Raw genomic sequence first — 10,271 nt, forward strand, 5'->3', positions numbered from 1 at the left:
TTATTATTTTTTAAAAAATCAGATAAGTTTAAATTCAAAACTGAAAATTCATACTTTCAAACATTATTTTAAAGTAGCTATTAGACCACTTTAATAATAATTTTATGTGTAAAATATTTTCAAATCATTTAAAAGCAAATCTTTATGGAAAATCATTTTAGGAATGAAAGTTGGTGAGAAAGCTCCCTCCATATCTAACTTTAAATTAAAATGATATCTTCAAAAACAGTAGTGGAATCAATCATGGCCTCCTTGTAAAATAGTTGAAAAGAAAAAAAAAAACTCAACCATGATTCCAATTTCCCACACACAAAAAGCACGCCCACTATATCTCACTCCTCTCCAAGCATCACTTCTCATGCCAGAGGATTACTTTCATTCCCCACACGGCCAACATTCTAAATTCTCATACCCTCCCTAAAATTTATTCATTGAACCTCTGTTTTGGGTGTGTCCTTGCTCTGTTTTCCAAATGAACAACATGAGGCAGAGGCAGAGCACTGTTGGTGTTGGTGAAAATGAGAATGCACCCACCTCCGTCTACCACCTCATCCCTACCCTCAAGCTCTTAGATTTTGCCCTTAGGCTCTGTGCAGTCCCTCTCAGCGTTGCATCCATTTGGGTCACTGTGACCAACCAGCAGGACAACAGCAGCTATGGCAAACTTCAATTCTCCACTCTTGGGGGACTCAAGTCTGTCATACACAATACTCTGCATTTTCATTTTCTCAGATTTTCTCTGTTCTGTGCAGATTTTATGATTCAAAGTTTTTTCTTTTCTTTCTTTCTTTTCTGCAGGTACATGGTTTGCATCAATGCCCTTTCTGCTGCTTATGCTCTTTTTGCTGCTCTGTCCTCATGGTTCAGATGCCTTTTAACTAAAGCATGGGTTTTCTTTGTCTCTGATCAGGTTTAATTTGCCTTACGCCCTTTCCTGCAATTCTTTGATTCTGATAGGACATTGCATTAGTCTAAAAGAAACAAAAGGAGAATAAATTGCAGATCTTCTAAGTGGTGCTTTTTTAGTAAACTAGATTTACCAAACCTTATGAAAAGCTCACACCACTTTTCCTCAAATTCTGACTTTTGAGATTTATACTGTAGTAATTTATGAAGCTTTTTTTTTTTTTTTTGTTGGGATAAGCAAGAAAGTCAAAGTTCAGTTTCGAAAAATATAAAATTTCAATCTTGTAAAACATTTCTGATCTCTTCTTAAAAATGGGTTTTGTGCATATTTGTGCAGGTTGTGGCTTACTTAATGGTGACATCAGGGGCTGCAGTGTTAGAGATTCTGTACTTGGCTTACAATGGTGATAGGGAGGCCTCATGGAGTGAAGCCTGCAATTCTTATGGAAGGTTCTGTGTAAGAGTGAAGTTGGGTTTGGCTCTCCATGCCTCGTCTCTCTGCTGCTTCCTGCTTGTATCTGTGATCTCTGCTTATAGGACTTTCAGCACATACCCCCCTCCCTCCATTCCTTCTGAAGTGTTGGAAGACCAAAGGAACTAGACGCTTCTCTCTTTTCTCCTGCTTGCGACTTGCGAGCTGCATTTGGGAGAATCCATTTTTAGTCTTGGATTTAGATTTGAGTAAATTTAGAGTATTATATTTTGTCCAAATTCACTTAAATCTAAAATTAGTGTTTCTACGTGAGGGAGGGATTTATGTGACTATATTGTAATAAGATGAAAAATGCTTTGGTGTTAAATGAATAATACATGCTTTATTTTATGCTGCTCAGATTGATTAATAGAGTATTAATGTCAACTAATTGCAATTATGGGTGTTAATTACCAAACACGCGGTGTAAAAGTAGAATACATTATATAATATACTTGCATATACACAATCTTGCCTATTTCGTCCTCTCACATAAACTTCAAGCTTATCTCGGTGCGAATCATTTGGTGGTAGGTTAAGTTAGTGCGTAGTTGATCATGGTTTCAGAGGGATTATAATTGCTTTCCACTAATTCAAAGTGGTCTTTATCTTCTTTCAAGAGTTGCAATGCTTCTCAATTAATGAGCTTTGAAAAGGTATACTTAGATTATGCATACCTACCTCAGCATATATGTATATATATATATATATATATATATATATATATATAGATGACCCTTTTGCTCACCTACTTCCTTGAAGCAGCAATTGCTGTCTCTGCTCTTCTTTAAATGCATCAGACTCTCCTGCACTCTGTCTTTCTCTCCATTAATTTTTTATGACCCGAAGCCCCTGCTCTTCTTTAAATGCATTAGACTCTCCTGCACTCTGTCTTTCTCTCCATTAATTTTTTATGATCCGAAATTCATGTCCTTCATATGCATTCAGACTCTACTAAATTTAAAAAATAAACATATAACCATATGTTCATCGATATATTTTTGATAATTTCTTAGACAAATTATAAGTAAGGAATCCAAATCATCATCAAGACTCAATTTTATCTGTATCAAGTAAACTATATTAGTTAATTATTGACATATTTATGAAGATGTCATTTGAAGTTTCGTGGCTAGATATTTTAGCTCTACCCTCCGTATAAACTTAAAAAAGGCAACCATTAACTTTCTGGATTTAAAGCCACTCATCTTAATCAATAATAATGCTGTTTGAATTGCAATATTTTCAAGTGTCAGATTCAATCCTTATTTCCAAACTTCAATAAACATGTCAGCTCATCGTGATTATAAATAGGCATTGCAGGGTTTGTGTTGGTAATTAAGATACACAATTGTGTTCATTAATCATCACAAGTATATGTTATTAGGATTACCTTACTGAAAGCTGGTTGGAATTTTGATTAGGTTCATTTTTTATTTTGTTTAGTTAATGACTAATGTCAACTTGTGATTTTTTCTTGCTAGGGGTGGATAGTGACAGTATGTAGCACTTGGTACTTTGGTAGTTCAGTCATTGCATATTATTTGTGTTTATTGATAACAATTTGGTCTTATAATATATAAAAATACTAGAGAGATTATCCGCACTTTGGGATTCGAAAATGTAAAAAAAGAAAAATAAAACACATATGAAATAAGTTAAAAAATAAATCTAAATATTAAGACCATTGATAACAATACAAAATTGTAATAATATATACTTATAACATCAAATTTGAACATAAATACATTCTAACTATTAATAAAGGTGTATAGGACAAACATATTTAGAATAGACAATTTCATTAACAGTGCCATTAAAACACAAAAATATTTAAGTATAATTTTTGTGTGTGTGTTTTTAGTGAGATTAATTGTTAATTAAATCACGACAAAAATAAATTAACCTAACTTGCTCGGTTAGCAGAGAAGTTGGAAAATACAAAATTATAACAATATACCATTTTAGCATAGAACTAAATATTACGTTGAAACACATAAAATATAAATAATATTTAAATATAAATTTTTATATATTTTAGTACGATTAATTGCTCATTAAATCACTTAAAAATATATCAGCTTGATCAGCCGATAATTTTAACAATAGGAAGGAATTATTTAAATAAGCAACCAAATATATTTAATCCAAGGGTAAAATTTTCACCATCAGTTGCCGAAGATGATTCCTGAAAGGAGGTCAACAGTAGGACTCCCTTTTTTTTTATTGGAAGTCCAACTGTCATGTATTAAAATTAAATTTAACTTTTTTATATATTTTAGTACGATTAATTGCTAATCAAATCACTTAAAAATATATTAGCTTGATCAGCCGATAATTTTAACAATAGGAAGGAATTATTTAAAGAAGTAATCAAATCTATTTAATCAAAGGGTAAAATTTTCACCATCAGTTGCCGAAAATGATTCCTGAAATGAGGTCAGCTGTAAGGACCTACCTATTTTACTATATATATATTCTTTTACATGAAAACATAACATCATTCATAATTATCCTGTTTCCCTGTTATACTAATATAAACATGGTCTATCCAAACCCGTGGATACTGGGGACATACCTGTCAAACAACTTTGACACCTAAGCAACAAGAAACGTTATTTACATACAACCATCTAATCAATCACAATACCAGAGTTCTATTAGATCCGCTAATTATATATATACAATCATCCACCAAAATACTGAAATGTATCCTAGGGCCAATTCCCAAAGTAAATCTGACCATAACACAACAACTCACCCTTCTGACAAGGTAGCATAGACCAACTCTACCGTTGCGGAGCTCTATCTGCTCCTTTACTCGGATTTCCTGAAATATTTTAATGCTGGGGTGAGACACCTCTCAGTAAGAGAAATAAACTAGTATCAGTGTGTGACATCATGAGTATTTTCGTGTTGTACATATAAATAATATATAAAACATAATTGAAAAAGTCTAACTATACTAAACTGAGTAAAACATGATTTGTCAATTCATAATATAACATACTACATACTGTACATGGAAAAGATCTTATGTAACTATACTATATTGAAATAACACTCAGGATAGATAGTTAGCTGATGTCATGTCTTACCCTCATATGACTGGGTTTTGTGGCTGGAAAGCGGGACCTAGCAATGACTGGCTGACCATGCTAGATCAAACGTAAGTCTATAAGTACGATGAGCCTGCCCCACTTGGTCCTGGATTGCCAGGAGAACATCATCACTCTACACTAAAGCCACATCGACTGCCATCTCCCACACTACTAGTCGTGTGATAGCACTATCATAATTCTGAACATATAGCTACGGTACCGTACTCTTGAAAACTGAACTAAATCATACCATCCAGGTTCTAATATCATATAATACGATTCGTATACTGAACATAACTGTTTCATATTTCGTAATAATACCTGGCATGATAATATTTCACGAATTCTGTCATAACATACGTGAATATGGCATCTGCGCCAACATGAATCACGACATCTGTGCCGGTATAACACAACATGTAATCTCAGCATTTGCGCCGACAAATCATAATATGCTGAACATGAATTTCTTGTATTGTTTACATAATATTCATAAAATCATAGTTTCTGCACTATTTTATAATTTTCTTGAAAACTAGAAATACATGTTTATTCTGAAGTAACATAATATTCCATAAGCATAATTTTCTTGGTAAATAATACTCATGCCATACAAGATAGATAACATTTTGGTGTAAAATTTATTCTAAAATCATATTTCCTGATAAAACATATTTAAATCATATCCCTGTTCACAACAGTATTTCTCAACATAATCTTACAATATACATATTTTCCTGAAATCAAATGATATAAAATAATGAATACTTTTATGAAAATACTGAATTAGTTTATCCCCTTACTTGACTTACTGAGATGCCTACACAGTTTAATCCTGAGCCCGTGGCATTTCCATTACAAATTTTCAACATAATTTTCATAAAACATTTCCTAGGCTCTCAATAACCTAAATAAATTGTTAAACTCCAAAATAATCAAATTACCTTGGTTTTCCTAAACTATGCCCGCAAGGTCCCAAAATTATATCCGCGGCACTTATCTGAACCTTGAATTCAATGACCCTAATTCAACCTCAGAATGCCCAATATTTAACATTTATAAATCTACAATAATTAAATAATAATTAGCTCCTTAATAACCCACTTAGCCTAATTTTGAGGTTATGTTTACGACGATCCCATGAGAAATCCGTTCCACTAGACTTGTAAAGAATCATCTCAAGTTTCTCGTGGTGGTGTCCGATTGTCAATTGGGCTTAAGATTTACGAGAAATTGAGGTAAAAGTGAGAATTGAACTTACCCCAGGAGATATGCCTACACTGCTCCTATGACAAATTTGCTATAATAGAAATGTCGGTGGCGGAGAATGGAATCCAGCGGTATTTTCTCATTTTCAATCGAGCGAAAATCAATCGAGAAATTGAAAGAAGTGGGAGAGAGACGGAGACGAGCGAGAGAGACTCAGAAAAGGGGGGGGGGGGAGGAGCTGCGGCTTCTCTCCCTGAAATAATAATAATATCAATATCATTATTATTATTATAATATTTAATTAATAATAATTTAATTAATTAATTAATTATTTATTTTAATTAATATAATTAAATATTTAATTATTTAATTTAATTAAAATTTTTTTTTTGAATCCACTACATCCTCCTGTAATAATTAATTTTGGGGCGTTACATTCTCCCTTATAAAATTTCGTCCTCAAAATTTACTGTCTGTGTTATACACCATTCCTTAAGGAAAAATGGGCTACTTATCTCATTACTTACCCTCACTTGTGGTGGAAGAATACCGTGGTTACATTCAGGGTTCTAGGAGATTACAAATACATATAAAATAGAATTCTCTCATAACCAAAACACTACCTACTAGTAGAAAATTATTACATATACTAACTAACCTATACAAAAGAGACTTTACATAATTACCTGTATTTTTCCTTGATTACTGTTAATCTCCACTAAAGAGATACGGGTATTTCTGTCGTATCTCTTCCTCAAACTCCCAAGAAGCTTCTTCCACTGTGTCATTTCTTCACAGGACCTTTACTAATGGAATTCTCTTACTGCGTAATTCCTGTTCCTTCTTGTCTAAAACCTGCACTAGTATCTCCTTATAAGCCAAAGTATCACTGAGTTCTAACTTGACATAACTGATGACATAAGAGGGATCTGGGACGTATTTCCTTAATATGGAAACATGAAATACATTGTGAATTCTAAACAATGTTGGTGGTAAAGCTAGCCGGTAGGCTACTGACCCCACTCCTTCCAGAATCTCGAAAGGGCCAATAAACCTAGGGTTCAACTTACCATTCATTCCAAATCTTATAACCCCCTTCAGTGGCACTATCTTCAAAAACACATGGTCTCCTACCTCAAATTCCTGTTCCTAGCTGCGAGTATTGGCGTAGCTTTTCTGTTGACTTTGAACTGCCCTGATCCTTTCTTTAATGAGCCAAACTTTATCGTACGCTTGCTGCACTATTTCTGGTCCCAAAACTCGCCTTTCACCTATCTCATCCCAGTATAGAGGAGAACGACACCTCCTACCATAGAACGCCTCATAGGGTGCCATGCCAATATTGACTTGATAGCTGTTATTGTATGCAAACTCTACCAGTGGCATATACTAAGTCCAACTACCCCCAAAATCCAGCACGCACGCCCATAACATATCTTCTAATATCTGAATCACCTTCTTAGTCTGGCCGTCCGTCTGAGGATGAAATGTCGTGCTGAAAGATAATTGAGGCCCCAAAACCTCCTGCAAGCCTTTCCAAAAATGTGACATGAAATGTGGGTCTTGGTCTAATAAAATATATAATGGCACTCCATGTGATCGCACGATCTCCTAAATATATAACTCTACCAGTCTGTCCATGGAGTAGTTGACTTTAATGGGAATGAAATGAGTGGTCTTTGTCAATCTATCAACGACCACCCAAATAGCATTTTGCCCTTGTCGTGCCGGCGATAAGCCTGTCACCAAGTCCATAGAAACATGGTCGCACTTCCACTCTAGGATGAAAAATGGCTGCAACTAGCCCGCTGGCCTTTGGTGCTCAACCTTAATCTGCTGGCACGTCAGGCACTGCTGCACAAACTCGGCAATTTTTGTATTCATGCTGCTCCACTAGAAAGACTCTCATAGATCCTTATACATTTTAGTGCTGCCAGGATGAACTGTATATAGGAACCTATGAGTCTCCTAAAGGATCGTCCTCCTGATATCAGCATCTGCAGGCACGCATAATCTAGAACGGAACCGCAAAGCTCCGTCATATGAAATATTGACCTCCTCCCCCTGTCTATCCTGCACTTTCTCGATCAATTCCACCAACTCTGTGTCATTCTTCTGGGCTGCCTTAATCCTTTCATACAACGTAGGCTGCACCACCAGGTTGGCAACAAAAGTTTGGTGATCACACTAAACCAACTCCATGTCAAAGATCTCCAAATCCATCAGGATTGGATACTGAATTACTATGTTGCACCCCCTGATTTATGGCTTAGTGCATTAGCTACCACATTTGCTTTACCTAAATGGTAGCTGATGGTGCAATCATAGTCCTTGATAAGTTCCAACCATCTTCTTTTCCGCATGTTCAATTCCTTTTGCGTAAAGAAGTACTTTAGACTTTTGTGGTCGAAGAATATATCGCATCTTTCATCGTGCAAGTAATGCCTCCAAATCTTTAGCGCGTGTACCACTGCAACCAATTCAAGATCTTGGGTAGGGTAGTTTTTTTCATACTCTTTCAATTGCCTGGAAGCATACACTACTACCTTGCCTCGCTGCATCAATACACAACCAAGTCCCTTCAAGGACGCATCACTGTAGATAACATAACCATCACCCCCTCATGGGATGATCAACACTGGTGTAGTGACGAGCCTCTGCTTTAGTTCCTAGAAACTCTGCTTACAGTTGTCATCTCATTCAAACTTGACATTCTTTCTAGTCAGTTGCGTCAGAGACCCTGATAATGCTGAGAACCCCTCAACAAATTGACGGTAATAACCTGCCAGCCCCAAGAAACTCCTGATTTCCTGAATGTTCTTCACCCTGACCCACTTCACAATTGCATCAATCTTGTTGGGATCCACTGAAATTCCATCACCTGAGATAACGTGCCCTAGAAACACCACCTTCTCTAACCAGAATTCGCATTTACTGAACTTATCATATAAACTCTTTTCCATAAGTGTCTGGAGTACCAGCTATAAGTGTGCTTCATGCTCCTCAAAACTCCTCGAGTAGACCAGTATATCATCAATGAAAACCACGACAAACTGGTCTAAATACTGATGAAAGATTCTATTCATCAAATCCATGAATACTGCAGGAGCATTAGTCAGAGCAAAAGACATAACAAGAAATTCTTAATGCCCATACTTGGTCCTAAAAGTTGTCTTCGAGGCGTTTTCTACTTTTACCTTCACCTGATGATAACTTGATCTGAAGTCAATCTTAGAATAAACCCGTGTACCCTGGAGCTGATTAAATAAATCATCTATATGGGGTAGAGGATATCTATTCTTAATAGTTACCTTTTTTATCTCCCTGTAGTCTATACACATTCTCATAGACCCGTCTTTCTTCTTTACAAATAACTAGGTCTGATAAATTCTTTACTTAGTATATCTTGCAGCTGATCCTTTAATTCCCCAACTCTGCTGGAGTCATACGATATGGAGCTTTAGAGATCGGTGTTGTCCTGGAAAATAGATCGATGGCAAAATCTACCTCATGATCGAGAGGCTGCCCTGACAACTCCTCTAGAAAAACGTCTAAAAACTCCTTAACCACCGGTGTGCTGCCAAGCTTCAATTCATTTTCTGACACCTCCTTTACAAAGGCCATAAACCCTTGACATCCATCTCGCAGCAGTTTTCTCGCCTGTATGGCTGACATTATCTGAGGTGGAGAACACACCTACGATCCCACAAATTTGAATTCTTGCTTACCTAGTGGTATGAAAATCACCTCTTTCATATGACAATCAATATTGGCATAGTTAGCTGCCAGTCAATCCATACCCAGTATTACATGGAACCCATGCATATCTAACACAATCAGGTCAGCTGGTAACACTCTCCCCTGAATTTCTATCGGATAACCCCTGAGCACTCCACGACACCTCACTACTGACCCTGATGGTGTAGTTACAAACAATTCTACCTCCAATGACTGGGTCTCACCACCAGACAATTTAATATAATTTGCAGACACAAAATAATGAGTAGCATCCGAATTAGATAAAACAATAGCATGACATGATAATACAGTAAGGGTACCTGTCACTACGTCTGCTACAATCTCAGCGTCTCCTAGCTTCAAAGCATAAACCTTCACCGGGGCTACATTCTTATGCTAACCTCCACAGGGCGCCCAGTAACTTCTCCTGAATTGCCTGGGAGCAGGAGTTGTACCAGCTGGTGTAAGACAATCTCATGCCATATGCCCCGATCCGCCGTAGCAATAACATATGCCTCTCCTCGCTTGGCACTCTCCCAGATGTCTCTTTCCATATGTCTCACATATAGGGTAGGTCTACACACCCTGAACCTCATGACCCATAGACTCCTGCCTCCGATCCCTACCATAATTTCCTCTTCTCCACTGGCCCCGACTAGAACTCTGCTGAAAGCCTGAAGGTGTGGACCTCTTCTTCTGTCTCAACTCCTCAACACCCATCCACTCACTGGCCTCAGCCAAAGCGGCTCTATCTACCAACTCAGAAAATTCCTGTATTTTCAATACCATAACTTGTCTGTAGATCTCACGCTTCAACCCTCTTTCAAACTGTCTATCCTTCCTTG

At 36.6% G+C, this 10,271-nt stretch overlaps 1 protein-coding gene across 1 annotated transcript; it reads left to right on the forward strand.

The window, feature by feature from the left end:
* The first annotated feature begins 228 nt into the window (after window positions 1-228).
* LOC131158205 (CASP-like protein 2D1) lies at window positions 229-1,748 on the forward strand. The gene is made up of 3 exons (XM_058112901.1): window positions 229-693; window positions 799-910; window positions 1,244-1,748. Exons 1-3 carry the CDS (start codon window positions 473-475, stop codon window positions 1,505-1,507), a joined length of 597 nt encoding a protein of 198 aa, XP_057968884.1. The 5' UTR covers window positions 229-472; the 3' UTR covers window positions 1,508-1,748.
* Window positions 1,749-10,271: the final 8,523 nt, after the last annotated feature.

The sequence above is a fragment of the Malania oleifera genome, chromosome 1 (genome assembly GCF_029873635.1).
Source record: "Malania oleifera isolate guangnan ecotype guangnan chromosome 1, ASM2987363v1, whole genome shotgun sequence".
NCBI classification, from domain to species: Eukaryota; Viridiplantae; Streptophyta; class Magnoliopsida; order Santalales; family Ximeniaceae; genus Malania; species Malania oleifera.